This window comes from Cynara cardunculus (assembly GCF_001531365.2).
Source record: "Cynara cardunculus var. scolymus isolate 2C chromosome LG 15, CcrdV1, whole genome shotgun sequence".
Lineage (NCBI taxonomy): Eukaryota > Viridiplantae > Streptophyta > Magnoliopsida > Asterales > Asteraceae > Cynara > Cynara cardunculus.
Window position 1 is genome coordinate 5,400,274 of NC_037542.1, and position 22,303 is coordinate 5,422,576.

Genomic DNA, 22,303 nt, shown 5'->3' on the forward strand with positions numbered 1-22,303 from the left:
TATATTTTTGTCAAATTTTTATGATATCTTCAAACATATATTTTATTCAAAAATTAAAACATCATCGTTTTCTCAAAATCACATAAAGCCATATTATAACATCGACTGAGATAAAGAATAAAATGAAATATTAAAATCACGATGTATCTCGCTGCATTGCGCGAGTACGTTTCTAGTAATAATAAATGTTAACATAAAATAATAAATTACTTTACAAAAAATAAATTAGTTTCATTAATTATAATTGGTTTTACCCTTTTGCCCTTATCGGTATTATAAAATGTATTTTCAATTTTTTTTATTTTTTATTTTCTTAAATAACCTTGATTAATCTTAACCATTGATCAAGAAAATGGATAGGTGAGATTGGTTTACACGGTTTACACAAATGGAGACGATTTTTATTTGATCGCTCCTCTTTATATATATATATATGTATATATATATATATATGTATGTATATGGGCTCATTTAAGGAGAACTAATTAGTTTGTGATAACCGAGAGATCCAATACGACTCGTTTGAAATATTTAAGGATATTTTTTAAATAAGCTAAAAGGATAATATAGTAATTATATTTTTAATAACTAATCAAAATATTTAGTTAAGTTTTTTAAAAGAAACTCACAGCCACAGCCGAGTTACAATGGCCGGAAACCCTTACGAATTACAATAGAAGCGCTCCAAAGGGTGGTTCTTATTTTACACTGCAAAATCTTGTAAATTGCAAAATCTCAAAACATGCAGCAAGTAGCAATCTTGCACAATATACCAAAATCATGTCGGGAAAACAAGCACAACATCAAGTACACAATGAAAAGAATTGGCACAAATGTCAATATGATGATGAATTCCCCAGCTGCAACTATACACAAACAATCGAGCAGCATGAACAGATAAGAATCAAACCTCTTTTTTTTATCTAAATCGAATATACATGGTGTTAGAAAATAATGAGCATATATAGCAGTGATTTCATGTCGAGAAGAAAGTCCATAATTTCTTCCCAATCGAAATTTCACCAGGATGTTGCTCTGAAGCATTATCACCATCATCATTATCATCACCACCACCGTCATCGTCACCGTCACCACCACCATCACCACTATACTCATTGGTGCCATTAACATCATCACTCATTTCTATATTTTCCTCCAATATGGCATCACCTGGCAACTGAAACACAGCAAATGAAAACTATTCAGCAAATCTTGAAAATGTGAAACCATTTGAAAAAAAGATGGAAAGAAAGAAAGAAAAACTATATGTTGAATTATATACTCTTACAACCTTATCGGATTCAAGGGTGTCGACTCTTTTGGGTGTAACAAGCATCAATGGCTTTGCATTGCCATCTTCAGTAGCGACTTCTGTGCTTGGACCAGAAGCAATTTCAAGATTTTGTATTACTTTGCTTGCACCGCTAGTTCTAGATCCATTAACTTCATTCCCATTCATGATATCCACAGAAGCTTGAGTTGGAGGGATGACTTCTACACTAATCATTAGACGCAAAAATTTCAAGTTAAAACCCTGGAAACATATCAGTGGTCGTTGAAAATATAAACACGTTAAAGGGCAATGGATATCAAAGGAGAAATTAGAGATTGTCCAAAACCGATAATAACAAAAAGAAATTACGGAAGCATCAGTAAGAAAATTAAATATGCATTGTATGTGAGACAGGATGGAACAGTACAAAAACTTGTGGTCTCACGTTTGGCACGACATTAGACCGGGACATGACAAATCTGAGTGGGACAAAAATGCAATTCTTTCTGTTCCACCCATTTAAAAATGCATTTTTTTCTAAAATCAGGGATATGGGACAAGATTTGTAAATTACTAAACTACCCATGTCAATTTAAAACCCTAAGACCTTCCAGAATTCTTTCATCCACCTACCTCACTCTTGCCCGTCCAGTCCGGTCTACGTATCAAACGCACCCATATTTGCATTGCATCAAACACTTATCATTCAAGCGTATAGTTATAGACATATCCCATTTGCAATGTAATTTTTTATATTTTGATCCCCATTAATAAGAAAAGCACAAAGCATTACTGTCCCAACCATTGGCATTGTAGAATAAGCATATAAATAGAAGTTCAAATTAACTAAAAACACTAATCCACAAGTATAAAGCTTAGAACTTACGTCTTGTGCCCTCTGAGATTATATCGTTTTTCTCCAGGAGTTTGTACTGCTGTTTGCCGCCTCTTCCTGCGCCCACCTGTCGTAACGCTTTCGGAACATGCCTCACTCTCACTAGCTTCCATGTCACTTCCACTGACCAAAGAAGCTTGGGCATGGGAACGTTTCCTCATAGAGGTCCCACCTCCCTTTTCATCATCGAGACTTTCTGCTTCAGAAGTCTTCAAGGAATCTTCAACCGATGCCTTAACAGTGTGTCGTTTACGAGCTCCAGCAACTTTGGCTTTTCTTACAGGTTTTCGCCTCCCACTTCTCAGCTCTGATTGCTGTGAATCTTCTGGAGCTTCAACCTCCCTATTTATGTTTTCTGGTGTATGCAGTTGAACGTCATTTGAATCATTTGCATTTTGGCCCTTTACATTAATACCAGTTGGCACATTTGACCCTTCAATTTCTCCCTTTAAATCATGCATTCTGCCATGTAGAGGAAGCCCATCCATTTTCCGGTGAGGGGATGACTTAAAAATCATCACACCCTTCTTGAACCAAGATACGAGACCTCCAGAATTAGGAGATTTAATGTTTCCAAGAGAAGTTAACTCATTGGTTTCATGAGAAACGGCAATAAAACTCTCCGATTTTTCAATGATTTCGTCTACTGTTCTCGAAAGAGGAGAATCATCCCTTCCCTCTAGCATTTGCAGATCAGATAACTCGTAAGTTCTAGTCAGCTCCCCACAATTCCCACAATTCTTGAGCCCGTCAACAAGTGCAAGAAAAATATTTCTCTCCTTTCCTAATTCTTCCCTTTGATTCTTTATCTTCTTGCTAAGAAGACAAAGCTCACTGATGTCTTTGTGCATCTCACATCGGTTTCCTTCTAACTGCTTCTTAGTCACGGAAACCTCCTCTTTTTCTTTATCTATTCTACGTTTTTCTTGCTCCATTTCTTCCATTTCCTTCCTGATAACTTCCTTCAAGAAACTGATATTATTAAGTTCTTTCTTGCGCTCCTCCTCAAATGCTTTCTCCCTCACCTGAAGTTGTTTCTCCACTTCCGCACGCCTGTTCTGCAGATTAACTTCAAGAGCTCTTTGCTTTAGCTCAAGTTCATGAACTAATTTTCTCCGTTCGTTTTCAGCCTTTTCGGTTAAAAGTGACTGCTCCTGCTTCACTGTAGCAGCAAATGTTTCTTTTTCCACTTTGACAACTTCCAGCTCCCTTTTAATGTAATCTTTTGTCGCAAGTTTATCTTTTTCCAATCTTTCTTCTTCTGATTTACGGAATTTTTCTATAGTTTCTTTTTGTTCACCAAGTTCCCTTAGTTCTTTGTTTATAGCCGTTTTCTTCTCATTCAATGTCTCCCATTCTTCCTCAAACTTCATTCTATCCTTCCTTAAGCAGTCAACTTCCTTGTCGAGCGACTCTCTATGAAGTCCGCATTTATTTATCTCCTCTTTCAATTTTGATTGCAAACGGGCATGTTTTGTTCTTTCATCTTCTGTAATTCTATGTTTCTCTAAGTCTGCATGTAACTTTAGCTCCTTTTCGGTAATTTCAGCTTTGACTTTTGTAAAATCGTCTTTTATAACTTGTAGAATCTCTTTGTCTACAAGTATCTGTTTTTGGTCCAACTCCTTTTGTTTTGCTTCGGCTTTAATGGATTTCTCCTTCTCTCTCACTGCTTTTAACTTGGTGTCAAGGCTTTTCTCTTTCTCTTTGAATCTTTCTGTCTTCTTTTCCGAAGCTTGTTCTAGCTTTCTCAGTTTTTCCTCCCTATGCTTGATTTCAGCTTCTTTCCGCTCAAGAGCTTCTACCTTGCTTCTCATGTCCTCCTCGATAGTATTCCTCTTTTTTTCCATTTCTAAGTCAAACTCCTGCTGTTTAGAATATAAGGAATCTTTGTGGGCATCTAGAAGCTTCTGAATCTCCACCTATAATAGCCAAACATCATCCATCTCACACTAATATATACATACATATATTGGGGGTGTTCAAGAGTAAACACTAAATAGAGAACAACGGAACCCATCTGAACCGTCCATCTATTTTAATCTTACAGTTGTGAATAATAATGGTGGTTACATTGTGCTAAAACTAGAGGCAGTATTCAAATCTGGGTCATCTGTAAAAAGATAATAAAACCACCTTTTTTAAAATAAAAATACCCCCCCCCCCAATCTTTTATATCAAAAATGAGTGAAATATAACAAAAATTGGTGCAAAACAACTTCATCAAAAAACAATCACTTTATCATCTTTAGTTTGACATCCATTTCGATACATTTTTTCACCCGTTTTTTCATTTCGGATATTTGTAGGTTCTCTATCTACTGCAAGGGATTGGCTTAGCGGTCAATCACCAAGCCTAGTGCCTATGAAGCATCAGGTCTCAGGTTTGATTCTTGCTAGATGTTACTGCCGGTAGGTCTAAAGTTTGTTCGGACCATGTGGCTGGACACTTTGAATGGACCCCCAGTACGAGTTAGGCAAAAGGTGTAAGACACCATGGTTAACCATATATACACATATGCTCTCTTTTTCTCCCATACACACATAAAAACAAAACAAACGACCCGACGGTAAGATTTATACAGACATACACATATACATAATAATTATCTATATGTGTGTTTGTGTGAGTGAAGAACAGATCTAGAGAGAGTTGTGTGTTTATAAAGAGACAAATTAAGCATGAACTCACTCTTTCTTTCACATTCAGTTTCTCGGTCAAACTAACAAGTTCCTTTTCCTTCATCTCAAGCTTCCGTCTTTTAGACTCTGCTTCCTGCAATCAAATAAAATAAAGCAGAATGAAATCATAAACTTGCACAATAAAATGTTAACGATTAGAAACTTACCATCTCTTTTGCAATTAATTTTGCTAATCTATCGTTTACATCATCCACTTTTTTCTTCGATTCCGAAATCCTCAAATCTATATCATTATATGCTTCTTTGAATTCCTTTTCCTTCTGTTTGAGGGTCGTCTCAATTTCATTGACCTTTTCCTCTCTTTGATTGATAATTCTTCGACTTTCGCATAATCTCTCTTCCCCTTGGTGCAATTTTCTTTCCCATTCCTGCAAATCTTCTTTCTGTTTCAAAGACTTAACCTCCCATCCTTTCTGCCTATAAAGAAAGGTAATATTGTCATCATCTTCATGCATACGGCAATTTAAATATATATACAAGCATCTCCAACAGATTTCCTATAATTTCTCCAAAATGGAGATGCGAAAGTTAAAATCTCCAAATTCGGAGAAAATTATAGAGAATTAGTTGGAGATGGTCTAATATGTTAGGCCTGCGTGTATCTTACTCTTCAACAAACAATAGGCGCTCACTCTGGAGCATGGTTTCACGAGTCTCGACCTTTTGTAATTCTTTGTCGATCTCTAAACTCCTTTCATTTGCAGCAGCGAGCCTTGCATCAGCTTCTTGCATCTTTTTATCAACCTCTCTGGATTTATCCCTGATCCCAAAAACTAAGTTATTTGCATCAGCCAACTTGGTCTGAGAACTAAGTTTAATTTGTTTATTTTCTTCCCCAATTTCACACAAAGCCTTCTCGAGCTGCAGGCAGAACATATGATCATAAATCTAGATGTATATGTAGTTATGTACTACTACATGCACTTCTCAATTAAATGATCTGAATTCCTAATGTTATATATACATTATTAATTTTTGTATGATTATTTGAAAATCAAAATCAAAGTCAATAAATTAACCAGTCAACCGAATTTAACAGCAAAGTAGATATTCATGTTAGATTAGTATTGGACAAACACGATTTTTATTGTATATATATCCATATAGAAGTTATAGATAATAAGGCAAAAATAAACTACTGATAATAAAGAAATCCATACAAAAGAAGTGTCCACATTTCCATTTTAATTTGTAAGTGCCTACTTTCTCATTCTACCCTTCCATCTCTATTATTAAGGGTAATATTGTCCTTTAGCTGATTAAAAGTGTAATAATTACGCAATCCTTAAACTGTGTTCATTTTTCGTTGTGGAAATTTATTTTGGGATAGAGGGAGTAAACACATTGAAGACCTCCATTACGCATAGTAGAGCCAATAAAAGTTTAGGTTAAAGAACGATGTTGCTTACATCAACCCGACAATGCTTCTCCATATCTAAAGCTTTCTCCAAGTTTTCCACACGCTTCTCAGTTTCAGATACAGCCATGAAACGAGCAACCTCCTCGCGTTTATTAATCTCCTGTATCTCTGATAGTGCTTCTTTAAGTTCTTCAACATTTGCAGACAAATCCTTATTCTCGATCAATAAAAGCCCCATATTATACTGATGATTGAAAAGCTGTCAGAAGAAAACAACCAACAAGATTAGACAGTTGCAACAAAAGGCAATCCAATTTAGGGGCTGTTTAGTTGGTTTTCCATGAAGTCCTGTAGGAATAAAGTTGACTGTGGATTAATCTGTCTGAATAAATTGGGAGGTTTTTCTCGTGAATGGAAGGAGCTTGTTTTTTAATAAAAGGGACAGGTTTGGAAAAAATTTGACTTTCTGCATAAAGCTCCGCCTAGAATCTTACTGAATAAGCCACTTTCAATATCATTAAGCCACAACCAAACAGTACATGTATAGCTGACCAAATAAGATGCGAGTCCCATTAAGCTCATTAAGTTAAACAGGCCCTTAATCATCAACAAGACCTGAAAGGGCCACAACATGTAGCTTTATCATAGAACACAAACATTAGCACAATTTAGCCTCATCTTAGTGCTAAAAAGCGCGGGGCAAAGGCTTGTTCTTTTATAGCATTCCTTCTGGTTTAATCTTTCTATTGTTTCTAGTTTCAGTCTTTCTAACAATAATGTACCAATCCAAGATTAAATGAAAGAAGCATTCTTTTGGGCTAGTTTTATCTATTCCTGTGCTCAAAGAGAGAATCTTGAAGTAACAAAATGTGAAACAAAAATTGAAAGAAAAAGTTTTTGAATAACTGGAAGTAAAGTTAAGAACTCCAAAATGGTTGGCATTATTTGGTGATTGGTAATCAAATAATCAATAGCATGTAAGAACATTCAATTCTGGCCTGAAAATGGAAGTTACTTCAGTAACTATGAACTCCATCTCAGTATTTTTATCTCAGCCATATTCCACATCCATTCACCAAAGCACCCATGTTGTGCAGAGACTGTAGAGAGACCATTTAGCATCCATTCTTAAGAAAAAGTTGCTTATCGTTCAATTATGAAATTATGCTTGAATGGTCACCATCCTAAGGTTCCATGCTTTCGGTTAGAACTAAGAGATTATGCTTCTAGAGTGGATTGATCACGTTTTAATGGTTAAGGGATTGTAATTTTGGCCTAATAAATTTCCAAAGAACTGTAGAGGCAAACAACACTCTAATGGAGTAACTTTTCCAGTTTCTTGATTATTTTTCCCAGGATAATCACTATAGGGGGTGTTTGGCAATTGCTGAATGGTTTGGTGCAGAATGATTAAGTGGTCAGAATGATTAAGAGGCTCTCATGATATAATGCAAAATGAAATATAATTGTTTGGTAATTGTGTACAATGAAATTAGGGCTCTTAATGGTTAAGGGAGAACCAGGATACAAAATCATTCAAAGGGTTTTAGAACCATTAAGAGGCAGACTTTTTTTTTTGCCAAACAAGATTMACCTCTTAACGATTCAGAGGTTGCCTCTTAATGGAACTATTAAGAGGTAAACAAATAACCCCTAAAAACAAAAAAAATTGGATGAAGCAATTATCATACTCCCAAGCATTGACCAGAAAAGTCCACGTGAATATGATAGAATCATAGAATAAACTAAGATACAATTAAGATGGTGTCAAAATAAAAACATACAGTCCCTCCCTTCCAAAATAAGTCAACCTTAAATAGAAGAGCTTCGAATGATGTCATTCACACCTAGAATCCTATTGGGTAAACCGATTACACTTTGCATTCGAGTCTTGTAACTTATTTTCCGTTGTTTTTAGCATACCCCAACTAGTTCGGAACAAAATACAGTTTCTTCTTCTTGTTGCCATTGTGCTATTTTATTTGGATGTCTGAAAAGGCTTTGATATGCATTTTGAACTCTTGAATACATCAAACCTTATACACAAAAAGAAAGATCTTAGTTCTAAATTGGATTCAAATTCCTTATAAAAAATTAGCCAAGTGAGATACATAAGAAAGTCCAAAGCAAGTCTAATTAATCATCATATGATACAACAAGAACTAGAATGAAAGTGAACCAATTAGAAAACTGTAATTAGTAAGAAATTGAACACAAAAAGCACCTCTTTTTCAAGTGTAGCAGTCTTCTCAAGCAATGCCTCACGGTCTTTTCTCTTCATAGTAGCCTCATCCAACAACCCCGCATCCTTAAACCTTCTCCAGTCATCCAAATCCCCACCCTCCGCCGCAGCATTCACCTCTTTCTCATCCAACAACCCAAGTGGTGGCGGCGGTGGCGATGGCGGACCATCAATAAACGCCACCGCCTTCCCCTTCCCGGAAACGTGGCTGGTTGTGTTCCCAATCTTTTGCAGATCGGACCGTGGCGTTATTGTTAATGTAGAGCGCCTAATTCTATGATCTGGCGTAAACATTTGGTATAATCGAAAAAAGAGGCACTCAAGATTTCATAAGAAATTAAGACCTAGAATTTGGGGGAATTGGGTTTAGGATGTGATTTAGAATCATCAGCCGCACAAGGGTTTGTATGAGAATTTTGTGTTAACATAAAAGAAATCTTGCCGAAAAGCTTTGTTTTTTTGGTGGAGAAAAAGAGCCATGAAGGAGAGGTCTGTGCTTTCTGCATTCGAGGTTTGGATGCATAGGATGTTACCGTTGATGGTTTGGTTTGGTGGTGCGATTTAGAGTAAAGAATAATTAAATGTTCAGAATGGTTAAAACACCGTCATGATACAGTGTAAAATGAAATATAATTGTTTGATAATTGTTTACAATAAAATTAGGGTGCTGAATAGTTAAGAGAGTCCTATGATGCAAAATTATTCACAGAATTTAAAAACCATTAAGAGGCAGACTTTTCTTTTACCAAACAACGATTCAGATGTTTTTCTCTCAATGAAACTATTAAAAGGTAAACAAACAACTTCTCACCTGTAAAATTCAATAACCAAATTCTCTGTTGATTAAGAAGTTACAGGACCCAAATTAGTTAACATCGAAAAGGTTTTTGTTTAAAATAGTTTTTTTATGGATGAAATAAGTGTGTTTTTTTAATTAGAATGACAGGTTTGGAAAAAACTTGACTTTCTATGTAAAAATTCCTCCTAAAAACTTACTGATAAGTCACTTTCTATATAATTGAAACACTACCAATAGCCATCTGTAGCTGATTGAATAAGATATAAATCTCATTAAACCCATTAAACTGCTAACAAACAAACCCTTATTATTTCATGTTTGGTGCGATAGGAGATTAGGAGTGGGTTGTACAACACAGGACAAGAGAGGTTTATTTTCATAATAAGTGGAACAATATGGGACAAAGACGAGATAGAATTAAAAAAAATTTATTAATTTATCCTTATTTGATATAAAACTTTAAATGGTATTTGTCTTAGTAATCATCATCATCATCGGACACATCCACCTCCTCCTTAACTACAATAACCTCCTTTGGCACCACCCTAACCACCGTCATCCACTGGCACCACCGTCGTCGTCAACACTACCACTGTCGTCTGTCGCCCATGTCAACCTCCATCATAACCACCACTACCATCGCCCACCACCTCTACCTCCATCACATCAGTCACAACTACCTCCTCCACCAGATTGACTGACGTCACCACCAATGTCCATCTTCAAATCCTCCACTATCACCATCTTCCACCAGACACCAACACCTTTGCCTCCACCACTATTGTTGCTGCAACAACCTCCAGCATACCTTTTCCGATTCATAAGAAACTTCTGATCTGAATAAAACATAGTTTTTTTTTCTTTCCACGAACCAAATTTTTTCAAATTATCATCAGTTATATAAAGATTGCATTTAAATTTCGTACTATTATAAATGTATGCATTTATGTATATGAGTCATTCCATCGACCCATACTGATAAGAATTTTACTCCGTAGTAAATGGAACAAAAAGTTGTAAAATTGTGTAAAAGATGTTTATATTTAAAGAGTAAACAAATAGTTCTAAAGTCACATATTTTTTTTAAATATAATATATTTTTTCAAGATAAATATTTATTTATAAGAAAATATAACGCTTGTTATTTACTTATTTAAAGAACATATATTTTTTAACATATTTTTAAACAGTAGCGAATAAATGTGTTTTATTATTGCTGCTATTATATTAATGAATAATTTAGATTTTTTTATAATTAATTTTAAATAATATGTAAAGTTAAAACTTTTGAAAGTATAATGTTGTAATTTCTTGTCACGTCAACAATATGTTATACAGTACAATGACATGATATGAAAATCTCATAACCTCTCACTACAAAAGAAGTTTTTGAGTTTTAGAAGAAAAAATATTTAATTACCTGTCACTGTCGGCGGATTATTCATTATTTTTTATTTTTAATTAATTAAAGCGTCAATAATACGTTGGTAATTAGCGACAAATTTCAAATCCGTTGGTAATATGTCGGTAATTAAATTTGTCATTAATTACCAAAAGATTATTTTTTTTATTTTTTTTAAATTAAATTCGTCGTGATTCGTCTGAAATTACCGATAGATTTTTTCCATCCGTAATATCCGTCGGTGATAGTCTATTTTCTAGTAGTGTCTATCATTTACTGTTGATTCAAATCAAAATATTAGTACTTGCCTTGATAAAAAAATATTAAAAAAAAACTTGGTAAATTTTTCAAAGTACAATGTGTTGATAAAAAATAACTTGAAAGTATACTACATAATTATTGATGTTATCTAGTTAAATAACCACAAAGACCCTAGTAGAGGGGGTATATTGGCATGTCTAATGGTACCCGGTTGTTTAACGAGGTCCCATTTGGCTAATGCTATTCGGGTCTTAATTATAAACCGGGTGCAATAATGTACAAATAGCTGAAACCATTTTAGATCATAGAACCCGCTTTCTTTAAAGAAACAAGTAAAATTAATGTTTTAATAAAAAATTTTGCTTATAATAATGTTATTCATCCAGCAAACTAAATCCATCTGCACCACTCTTGTCATTTGGCCTAAAATGCATAATCGTTAATGTCATAGCCTGTAAGCCTTGGTATAATGCCACGTCATATTGTGGACCATAGGCCAACTTTTCCACTAATTTTTTTAAGTATAAAATATTTATATACGGCAAATGCAACAAATAAACTCACACACCTTCCTCACCTATGGTGAGATTTGAACCCCTAACCTTCTAGAAGGCCAAGGGCTACGATACCGCTAGGCCAAAGGCCCTTTGGTAACTTTTCCACTACTTGGTCAACCTCTTCGCCATAACTTACGGTCACTCTATCTTTCAACCATTGTGAAAATATTATGTTATGTTCGGTAGCCAACCATTTTTTGCTTTTCGACCTGTTCATCATTTGTAACACAGTCATGTGCTCATGTATATAGGGAGCAACAACTGTCATGTTCTATAGGACGAAAAAATGTGTCTGCTTCAATTGGTCCCAATATGGAATGATCTTTTTAAATTCATTTGTCATAACCCCACCAAGTCTACTCTCATGTCGAGATCGTGGAACACCAATATTATTGACACCGTCTAGATAGTTTGTACAAAAATCAATCACCTCTTCGGAAACATATCCTTCAACGATACTACCCTTTGGTCGATATTGATTCCTTATATACCCTATTAAGAAACCCATATCTCTCTCAAATGGATACATGTATTATTGAAAAACGGGACCGCACTCCTTTATATCTTCAACAATGTGAGATACCAAGTGAACCATGACATTAAAAAAAGGAAGGCGGAAATACATCTCGAGTTGACAAAGAGAGGATAATATCCCTTTTCCATGAACCCAACACCTCAGGATCAATCACCTTTGAATAAATCATGTTAAAAAAAAACAAAGAAAGTTTTGTGATTGTGTGGCAGGAGCTATATGCCTACCCACCTTTTTTGAGCACGATGTTTAGATTTTCAACATAAGAATATATAGTTGGTCCATTTAATAGTGGCCTTACCACTCCATGTTCTCTTTTCCCGTCAAATGCTTTCTCCAGTTTACAGTATAGATGACTTTTTGGAAGCGATCTTCGATGTCTCATCCATGTGTCTTAATTTCCCATCTGTTTTTCGCTCTTTGGCATGACAAATAACAATTTGGCATATTTAGCAATTGCAAACGATCGTTTCAATCTTGGCACAATGGGCAAATACCAGAGGAACTTAGCAAGGGGTCATTCTTCATTTCATTACTGTTTCTTCCGCATATTTTTTCCACTTGTAACGTGACGTACCACATCTAACACACATACAATATACAACCATTTAGACATGCATGCATCCTTTCAATTTCTAATCCCATTGGGCGTATCAATTTTTTCATGAGATAAAACAATTATCTCAAATAAACAAACATAAACCATAAAGGCGGTGAACATTAATTCAACAATTAAGCACATACACAATTAAACCCTTTCACTTACCAAAATTTTCAAAACCACCCCAAACTTCAATATTCAATACCTGGTTATCACATTATCCCCTCATTCAAAAGAATTCCGTCACAGAATTCAATCGGTCGAATAAATGAGGATAACTGGATCTCATATTGGATTCCAGTTCCCAGGTAGCCTCTTGCCCCTTGTGAAATTGTCATTGTATCTTTACCAGACTGATCTCTTTATTTCTTAACATTTTAATTTTTCGATCAGTGATAGCTTCTGAAGTTTCCACAAAACTTAACTTTTCATAGACTTAAATTTTTGGTAATGGTATAACTATATTCAAATCGGTTAAACTATCAAAGGATAAGGGAAAGAGGAAATGTGAGATTCCCTATATGCTTACATGGAATATAAAGAAGAGCATGTTATCTGTTGATCTTGAATACTTGTTATATAAGCAAGTGATGTACTAAAATATTATGAAAAAATTTGTTAGCTACCTATAAAATGTAGCTTGTTGTATATTTTTGGGACCGAATGTGTACTATGTAAGTTTGAGAGGGAAGACGAAAGCTCGTCAATTCAAGTCGTCACACGCTACAGTTAAAAAAAAAAATAATTTCCATACTTATTTAAATCTCATTATTTTAATCCTACAAAATTAAACAAATCAAAATCAAAATCAAAATCACATTTAATTATCATTTTTTTGGGATCATAACTCACAAAAAAGAAAATTATTGGCCCACCGGCGATCGTAATTTGAAATAGGGTTTCGAATTGCATTTCCAACAAAACACAAAAGGAAAGATCCCCAAAAGGAGTTTATTACCCAAAACCTAGCGAAGAATTGATTCAAACCCTAACTATCCCAGAAATACAGACCAGCATCAATCGAGTCGGCAGGAATTTACACTCTCTTTCTCTCTAAACTTCGCTAGGTAGTGGAGTATCAACGACTATGGCGACAGAAGCTTCTAGATCGTCAACTTCGTCTGCCGATTCGTACATTGGAAGCTTAATTAGCTTGACTTCCAAGAGTGAAATCAGATATGAGGGCATTTTGTATAATATCAATACCGAGGAATCCTCCATCGGATTGACCAACGGTAACCAATTTTATTCAATCTTGATTCTTTCAATGTTTTTAGTGGTTCCGATTCGGATTTTTTTGGTTTCTGTTTGACTAGGGTTCAAGAAGGTAAGTTCAACAATTTAATCGTAGGAGTGAAATGCTTGACATCCAGTTGATTACCGAGGAATTTTTTGTTGGTTTTATTGCTGTGATTTCAAATACGTGTTTTGATCCTATTATTGCATTAGGTAGGTGTATGCGGTTTCGATAAAATAAACGATATTCTGAGACCTGAACATAGTTGTTCGAATTAGCACCTAGATAAAGTTATCACATTAGTAATCGATTTAGTGCAGATAGTTTTATATATTGTAAAACTGAATGAAGCAAATGACTGCCTCGTGGAATCATGTTGTATCTGTTTTTGATTGTGTCACAACTGCGGTTATTATAGACTTTCTTAAAAATACTTTAAAGATATTCTTACCTAGTTTGGGTAAATTTCTGAATGGTGTCACTATTGGTATTCTTACTGAATTTCTTGAAAGTATAATTTAAAGATGTTCTTTTAAGCCTGAGTAAATTTCGTAAGATCACAATAACTCTATTTTTATGCCTAATCAATTTTAGCTATTTCACATTAAGGAATTTCACTTTTGACCATTGAAATTTGTGATCCATAAGACAGTAGACGACTTCATATGAAGCTGTAGGTTGAGAAATGTATTTGGGAGCCTATCAAGTGCAACATTAATAATATCAAAGTAGAAAATGTGATATCTGTATATGGAAAAGTAGTTATGAGTCATTGCCTTCACTATTTGGGATCAACTTTATTTAAGGATTGGATGATTGATGTGGGTAATAGTCATAGGATATTATGGGTTGCATGAGCACAGGCTTTGGGATATCTATCTGATTGCAATGTTCTAAAATTCCCTGCTCAGGACAGCTTAAGTGGCCGCCAAGGTCAGGTGTATAGTGTTCACCGCTTAAATCAGTTAAGGCTTATTTGGTTGCCTAGTACACATTCTCTACCACTTTGCTTAGCAACTAATAATTGAATTAAGCGTTTCTAAAAATTTGAATCAAACAACCTGTCTAAACTTGTGTTCGTCAGTTTACTTATCTCAAACCTGAAGGGAATTTTACCAATTCTTTGAATAGAGAAGTAATTGTACAAAATGATATCTTATCAAAGTTTTAAATTTTTATATGTTTACATAACCTGAAATTAATCATGTATAAACTGAATTGTTTATTGTTCAGCTTAACCTTGTTTAGGTAACTAAATGCCAGAAGGTCACTCGACTGCCTAGCTTTTCCTAATGCTTCTTAGAACACTATGGGATTGAAATGTTTCATTGAAGCTGAAAACTATTTATATGATTGTGGCAAGTCATACTAAGAGTCATGGGACAGAATGTTCAGCCACATAAAGACAAGATGCTCACAGTTAAGAAGGTTTAGTTGCAATAAAATTTAGCTTTAAGATTAACAATGATTTAGATAAGTATTGGAAACAAGTTACTTCAGTGACTTTGTGTATGTCTATATTGATATCTACTTGGTTAGTTATGCTGCTGCTAGATATGATTTCTCTTCTTATGTATCATTCATCCTTTCTGAACTTGCTAGGTATTGAATTATTAACTCATTATTGAAAATTTGCAGTAAGATCGTTTGGAACTGAAGGGCGAAAAAGAGATGGTCCACAACTCATGCCTAGTGACAAGGTTTATGAGTACATATTATTTCGTGGAAGTGATATTAAGGTACCTAAACTGGAAGATCTTTGACTTCCATCTCTCAACTTGCTTTTTTGTGTTTAGGAGGGCATGGATCATTATCATTGCATGGGTTTGTTGTTTCTCTAAAAATCTCTACAACTTCTAATAGGCATAATTATTTCTATTGCATCTTTTGGCAGTTAGTTCCCCTTTTAGCAAGTTGTTCGTCACTTCATTGTAACATAAAAACGAATCTGGAAATGGGAGTCATAGGTCATTTTAGATGGACAATTTAGATGATGTTGGTTTACTGTGAGTTATTTTTCTGTTTTTTTTTTTCTCTTTTTGACTTTTGTTAATTTGATGGACCTTTGTTTCATTTATGTTTAGATTACAACCAATATTTGATATAATTGGTTTGACCCTTTAGATACCCCCATGAAGAGAGGATGGAGGACAACACCCACTACCGATCCTTGATTTTTTTGGTCTTTACTCTTTCAATGTATAACTTTCATGATCTATGGAATGTCTCTTGCAATTCGTTTATTTGAAACCCCTTTAATAATTGTCCGTCTAAATGCTTATGCTTTCAACATCATATCTTCAAGGATGGACTCGTGACCTCTCCTGTGACCATGCTTGCTATGAGTGCTCTGAATAGTGGTAGGCCAAGCTAGCCATTCAATCAAGTGCATAGCGCCTAATTAATCAATTGGGTATTAAGAGGATCATTAATTGGTTCATTTTAACATAAAATACAATTGGTAAAAATAGATTTTCAATTTTGTTTTTACAATTAACACAATAAAAGCATACATGACAATGTACATTTATAAGTTGCCTAATAAACTAAATTAAAGACCAAGTTAGTGAGATAATAAATTAATGAGGTATAACTACTTAAAAATAATGACATGTTACAAGTAAGTGAACTAATATGTAAGGAAGTAACAAGTTGGTTTTGCCTTTTGTAATTGAGTAACCAATAATAAATGAATCACCAATCAATAACTAATTAACAATAATTAATAATAGCATCAACAAGCGGAAAGTGTCCACTTTGCCAATAATTGCACTATCGCTTTACGTTGGAAAGGTTTTGTTGGCGATTGTCACTTCTCTTACTAGACGCTTTTTGAAATTTTATTTTTAATATTTCTTGCTGTATAATTTGACTTCTGGACAGCAAAGGTTTTGAAGTTAATTTTGTATTATGCAGGATCTTCAGGTGAAATCATCTCAGCCTGCTCAACCCACACAACCCATTAACAGCGATCCTGCCATAATTCAGGTAATTAGGGGATAACTGGTGATATATCTGTAACGGCTTTAATTGTGTAATGGTCTAAACACTTCATTTCTATGCAGTCTCATTATCCTCGGCCAGCTACAACGTCTTCAAGCTTGCCTGCTGCTGCTGCTGCTAACTCGTCGTCTGGTCCTAGTACCCATAATGCACATCCAGGTCATCCTGGGTCAACTTTTCAAGGTGGGCTGCCTTTATATCAACCTGGTGGGAATGTTGGATCTTGGGGCCCTTCACCACCTCCTCCAAATGCAAACAGTAGTGGGATTGCAATGCCGATGTATTGGCCAGGATACTATGCCCCACCAAATGCGCTTCCGCAGTTGCATCAACAATCATTGCCTCGACCACCACAGGGGTTAGGAATGCCTCCATTACAGCAACCTATGCAGTATCCTAGTTTTAATGCATCCTTGGCAAGTGGAGCACCAAATGCATCAACTCCAAACTTGCCTGAATATCCATCTCCTTTATTGCCAGTGTCTACCAGTTCAGCTACTTTAACCTCTAACTCTTTACTGGGATCAACATTGCCTTCCAGTCTTCCTTCAGGATTAGCTACTGGATCTTTGCCAACTCTGATGCATAATAAAGCTCCTAACTCTGTGGGTCCTACCCCACCAAGTGGTAGCATGCAACCACAGTCTACTCTTACTTCTCCTGCAGCTGCTGTTACTACTGATGTAAATGCCACCATACCTCCCATCTCTCACAAGCCTAATGTGCTTTCTGGTGCCAAGTTTTCTTATCAGGGCACGTCTCAGCCTATTTCGTCTGTTGGTGGGGCACCTACTGAATCACCCACACCATCGCTTGTAACTCCTGGGCAGCTGCTGCAGTCTCTGCCAGCTGCTGTTGTTCCAGCCCAATCCTCACAAGCTGTTCACAGTGATGCGGAAGTGGTTCAAGTGTCATCAGCATCATCATCATCAACATCGTCTGTGCCCATTCCAGTGCCAACTGAAGCTCAGCCTCCATTATTGCCATTACCAACTCAAACGCATATTGCTCCAAAGGCAAGGGACTCTTCACATTTGAAGTCATCGTCTAATAATCAATAATTTACGTAATGTTGATATAATCTGTTTAATTTTAATCTGCATATATAGATAGATAGATAGATAAGTGGGGGTGTATAGATTATTCACATATAGAGGATATATTATAGCTCAATTTAAGTCCTCTACTGGAAATAAGTATGACTTGTTACTTCAACCATAGTTCATAGTCGGTCCCAGCCTACATGGTTCACATGATGATGATGCCTGATTTTGTACTTGCACTCATGAGTGGTAACAAACCCCACTTTTTATTTTTTATTTTCAGTAAAATGAAAAGCAAACGTGAATTGAAGTGTGTCAATTCCAGTGCATCTGACTTTAAACCTGAAGGGAGTTATATGGCAATTGAGCAGATAGATAAATTGGTTAAAACCTAAAACCAAATAGACATTTTAAGAAGCAAACAAACTCGGACCATGATAATTATTTCATCTGTTTTGACATGGAATAATGCTGTAGATCATTGGAAATCTTGAACTAACCCCATGTAATTGGGACGAAGGCTAGTTGAGATGAGTTGATATCCGAAGCCTAAAATATGTTGATCTTTCTGTGGAGGTGATCCGCTTGCTAGTTGTATGATGGTTTTGGTTTTGGTTTTCAGGAGATATATGCTCATTATAAGAACATGAGCTATTACCCGTCTATGGAGTTGGGATTCTTGAAAATATCTGTCGTCTAATGTGTTCTTCTTTCTGTTTTTCTATCGCTGTTCTTTAGCCCAATGGAGCTACTTACCATACTCGGTCGAATTACAGTTACAGAGGTCGTGAAAGAGGCAGAGGATCTGGGGTAAAAATTTATTCTTGTGCATTTATGAAATGATGATTCACCATTTATTTTGCCACTTCTCATTCGTTTTATTAGTTGGATAACGTATTTACAACTTTTTTTTTGTTTGGATAGCATTTTCACAATTTTATTCGTTTACGCCTCCCTTTTCCATAAGAGGATAGGTGAAGATTGGGAAGGAGCTAAAACAGATGGAGTCCTATTATTTTGAACCCCACCTATGACCTAATTGTGTTTGCTAAATTTGTACTCATTAAATGATTCAGGGCTCACAACCAGTGATGAAATTTACCGAGGAGTTCGATTTTAATGCAATGAATGAAAAATTCAACAAGGATGAAGTCTGGGGTAGTTTGGGAAAAAGTAACAGGTCAGGTTCAAAGGAGAAAGATGGCAATGCTACTGATGAGGATGAACTAGAAGAGGAAAACGATCACAACTTACCGAAAGTTGATGCCAAGGTGAGGGGTTCCCATCAGAACACCTACTTTATACATCCCATGAAAATTTTCAAACACTTGTCGTATAAAAGTTGCTATATTTTCTTATAGAAAGTTGTAAATTTTTTTATTTGGGTGGCCATCCATTATCATAAGTAAATCATTCTATCAATCTCAAGGTTCCTTAATTTTGTGTCAGTCGAAGGGTATTATAAATACCTGCTAAATAATCACACAGTTTTCTTCAAACTAGTCAAATGTTGCTCATCTGTGACCTACAACTCATAGGTTGGTGTCATGAAAACAGTCTTTTTGCATCATCTATAAGAGATGTTTATGAAGACTCCACAAGCTATGGCAAGTTCACTCTTAATAAGGCTTGGGCCTTTCCCCATATGTCATCGGTTAGAGTCCCTCCAAGGCCATTGGAGATTAGTGAGGTGCACACAAGCTGGCCCGGACACCCACTGTTAGCAAAAAAAACCTGAGTGACCCTTTTCAATGTTTTGCAATATACAGCCTGTGTACAGCAAGGATGACTTTTTCGATACATTATCATGCAACTCTCTTGATCGCCAATCAAACAATGGGAGGACTCGGTTCTCGGAACAAATGAAACTAGATACAGAGGTGAGAGAATTTTTGTCATATTTCCTATCTTCCTTGATTAATTTCAGTATATGCTGACGACGTGTTATGGTGCAGACATTTGGAGAATTCTCAAGGTACAGAGGGGGCGGTAGGGGTGGACGTGGGCCCTACCGTGGAGGGCGTTCTCGAGGTGGTTATTATGGAAGAGGATATGGTTACGGGGGAAGGGGTCGTGGTATGAGAAATCCAAATCCAAATCCAAATCCAAATCCAAATCCAAATGCAACCCATGATTATTAAGGCAAGCCTTGTTTGTTGTTTTTACAGAGTAGAGATACCAAATGGTCCTGGTGGCTTTTAAGGGAAATAAAGTTAGATGAATGTCTGTTTGTTTGCAGAGTATTTGTAGACTTGTGAAGTCTCAGAATACTGATATTTCAAGATTCGTACTGATGTTGTTCCGGTCGGTGTAAACTTGTTTTCGACAATTATTATCTTGTTCTGTTAGATGTGAAACATCATGTTTTTTGTGATCATAGGAAATGAATCGTGGTTTGATTTTGATAAAAAGAAGTTGGAGATTTGTTTGGTTCTGTACTTTTGAAATCCAGCTGTTGAAAATGTTATGACATATATTTATCTTTAAGATGCATCCTCTTAAAAGAAATTCGTGGGTCAACCACCTCCATGGGTAGAGGCGGGTGCTACAAGCGATGGTGTAGGTGATTCAGTAACCAACGGCCGATATTAGGCTTGTGAGAGATGGGAAGTATGGTGGTGCACAGGCGCTTAATTTACCATATGCATCAGAGTTGCCAAACATCAACTAACAGCAAAATTTGTAAGGCAGTCTTCATTCCAGCAAAGTGTTGTTTATCAAACGATTACTGGATAATATTTTTTGGCTATCAAAATGGATTGTTGGTGAGCGTCACTTGTCTGGTAACCGCTACTTGGGTAAGATTTTTCTTCCTCATTTACAAGGTAAGATTCTCAGACTTTGCTAAGCCGTATAACAAAGCTCATTATTATGGATGGGTAGAATGCACTTGTGAAAGAAAATTGAAATTAAAATATAGAGACAAAAGTAGAAGACGGTTTATCAAATCAATAATACAAGTCGAGGGTTGGGTTTTGGAGAGAAGGTAAAAAGCGTATGGGATCTCCATTGTTAGATGTACGTTAAGATCAGATGTATGGGATCAATCTAATCAAATATTAAACTACATAATATTAAATAAGGGATCTCCACTGTTAGATGCACGTTAAGTTTCACACGTTAATGTTGCTTTAACAATTACAAATACCAAACTACATAATATTACCATTCCATAAATCAACACAACATAATTCCCTGCTTAATAATGCACTAAACAAGTCAGACCACTTTATCAATAAAACATATAAATTTTAAGTCTTAAAAACTTTAGTTTTTCAAAGCTACAACTTAATTATAAAGCGTTGATGCACAGAAAACGAAGTTCCTATCTTGGGTCTTTTTAGAAAACAGGTCCGAATCAAATAATGATGATTATTTCTAAATATAAAGATCAATCAACCAAATAAACAACATAATATTTAATATTTTTAAAAAAAAACCCCGTCTGTGAATTTTAAAAAAATCATAAAAAAAAATCTTTTCTGCTTACAATTAAATTTTAATATTAAAAATTAAAGAAAAAAGTCAAAAAAAATCCAATGGACTTTAATGTTTGGAATGATTAAGTTTTTGGAACAAATAAGTTCTTGGACATTCTAAAACTTATTAAATAACTTCTTGGACATTCCAAAACCTGTTAGATACATTCTTATAACCTATACAACTGGTTAATGAGATGAAATAATGGAAAAAACCTGAAATAAAGCCAATAGACTTTTATATTTTGAACAATTAAGTTTTTAAACATTTTTTAAACAAAAAAAGTATTTACATCTAATAAAATAAATATATCGAAAAATACTTACATTTACAAAAAAGTACTTATATTTAAAAAAAATATTGATGAAATATATTTTAATTAAAAATAAAATATTTTATGTTAGTGATTTTTCAAATTTAAAAAAAATGAAAAAAGATTTAAAAGGATTACTGATTTAATTTATTTTAATTAAAAATAAAATATATTTAATATATGATTTCTTAAATTAAAAAAATTAAAAAAAATTACTAATGAAATTTATTTTGATTAAAAATAAAATATATTCCGTTGGTATTTTTAAATTAAAAAAATAGAAAATAATTTGATTAAATTACTGATAGATTAACGATAAAATTTAGATACATAATTAATTAAATTTCGTCGCTAATCTATCGGTGAAATAATATCACCGACAAGATTCAACGATCTTTCACACTTATTAACATATTATTGTGTTAGAGTGTCAGACAGAGATCAAATTAGCCATCAATTAGATATAAATAATTCATGCATATATACCAATAAACACTAATGATGAATTTTAATTAATTATGTATTTAGTTAAATTTTATCTTAATCCATCAATAATTTAATCAAATTATTTTCTATTTTTTAATTTAAAAAATCACCAACAT

General features: G+C 34.8%; 2 protein-coding genes across 5 annotated transcripts; one reads left to right on the forward strand and one right to left on the reverse strand.

Annotated features, from left to right (window-relative positions):
* Window positions 1-863: 863 nt before the first annotated feature.
* LOC112528117 (protein CROWDED NUCLEI 2-like) lies at window positions 864-8,934 on the reverse strand. The gene is made up of 8 exons (XM_025139047.1): window positions 8,456-8,934; window positions 6,281-6,490; window positions 5,479-5,732; window positions 5,018-5,288; window positions 4,861-4,944; window positions 2,160-4,090; window positions 1,292-1,499; window positions 864-1,177 (listed from the first exon to the last, which is right to left on the reverse strand). Exons 1-8 carry the CDS (start codon window positions 8,765-8,767, stop codon window positions 977-979), a joined length of 3,471 nt encoding a protein of 1,156 aa, XP_024994815.1. The 5' UTR covers window positions 8,768-8,934; the 3' UTR covers window positions 864-976.
* Window positions 8,935-13,566: 4,632 nt separating this feature from the next.
* On the forward strand, window positions 13,567-20,346 carry LOC112527832 (protein decapping 5). Of its 4 annotated transcripts, XM_025138660.1 has the most exons (9): window positions 13,567-13,860; window positions 15,501-15,601; window positions 16,779-16,850; window positions 16,928-17,881; window positions 18,647-18,718; window positions 18,985-19,179; window positions 19,678-19,788; window positions 19,864-20,050; window positions 20,148-20,346. In XM_025138660.1, exons 1-8 carry the CDS (start codon window positions 13,713-13,715, stop codon window positions 20,047-20,049), a joined length of 1,839 nt encoding a protein of 612 aa, XP_024994428.1. In that variant the 5' UTR covers window positions 13,567-13,712; the 3' UTR covers window position 20,050; window positions 20,148-20,346. The 4 variants fall into 4 exon arrangements, with proteins under 4 accessions (XP_024994428.1, XP_024994427.1, XP_024994429.1 ...); XM_025138659.1 differs by having other exon boundaries at window positions 19,864-20,346; XM_025138661.1 differs by lacking the exons at window positions 19,678-19,788; window positions 19,864-20,050; window positions 20,148-20,346 and adding an exon at window positions 19,447-19,573.
* The last annotated feature ends 1,957 nt before the right edge of the window (window positions 20,347-22,303 follow it).

What these genes read in the sequence shown, in the direction of transcription:
- LOC112528117 (XM_025139047.1), bottom strand. Translation starts at nt 8,767, where the DNA reads ATGTTTACGCCAGATCATAGAATTAGGCGCTCTACATTAACAATAACG. An exon ending in AGAAGCATTGTCGGGTTGAT is followed by an intron (nt 5,733 to 6,280) that starts GTAAGCAACATC and finishes TTCTGCCTGCAG; the next exon opens with CTCGAGAAGGCTTTGTGTGA. An exon ending in CGCCTATTGTTTGTTGAAGA is followed by an intron (nt 5,289 to 5,478) that starts GTAAGATACACG and finishes CTTTCTTTATAG; the next exon opens with GCAGAAAGGATGGGAGGTTA.
- LOC112527832 (XM_025138659.1), top strand. Translation starts at nt 13,713, where the DNA reads ATGGCGACAGAAGCTTCTAGATCGTCAACTTCGTCTGCCGATTCGTAC. An exon ending in TTCGTGGAAGTGATATTAAG is followed by an intron (nt 15,602 to 16,778) that starts GTACCTAAACTG and finishes TGTATTATGCAG; the next exon opens with GATCTTCAGGTGAAATCATC. An exon ending in AAAGAGGCAGAGGATCTGGG is followed by an intron (nt 18,719 to 18,984) that starts GTAAAAATTTAT and finishes TAAATGATTCAG; the next exon opens with GGCTCACAACCAGTGATGAA.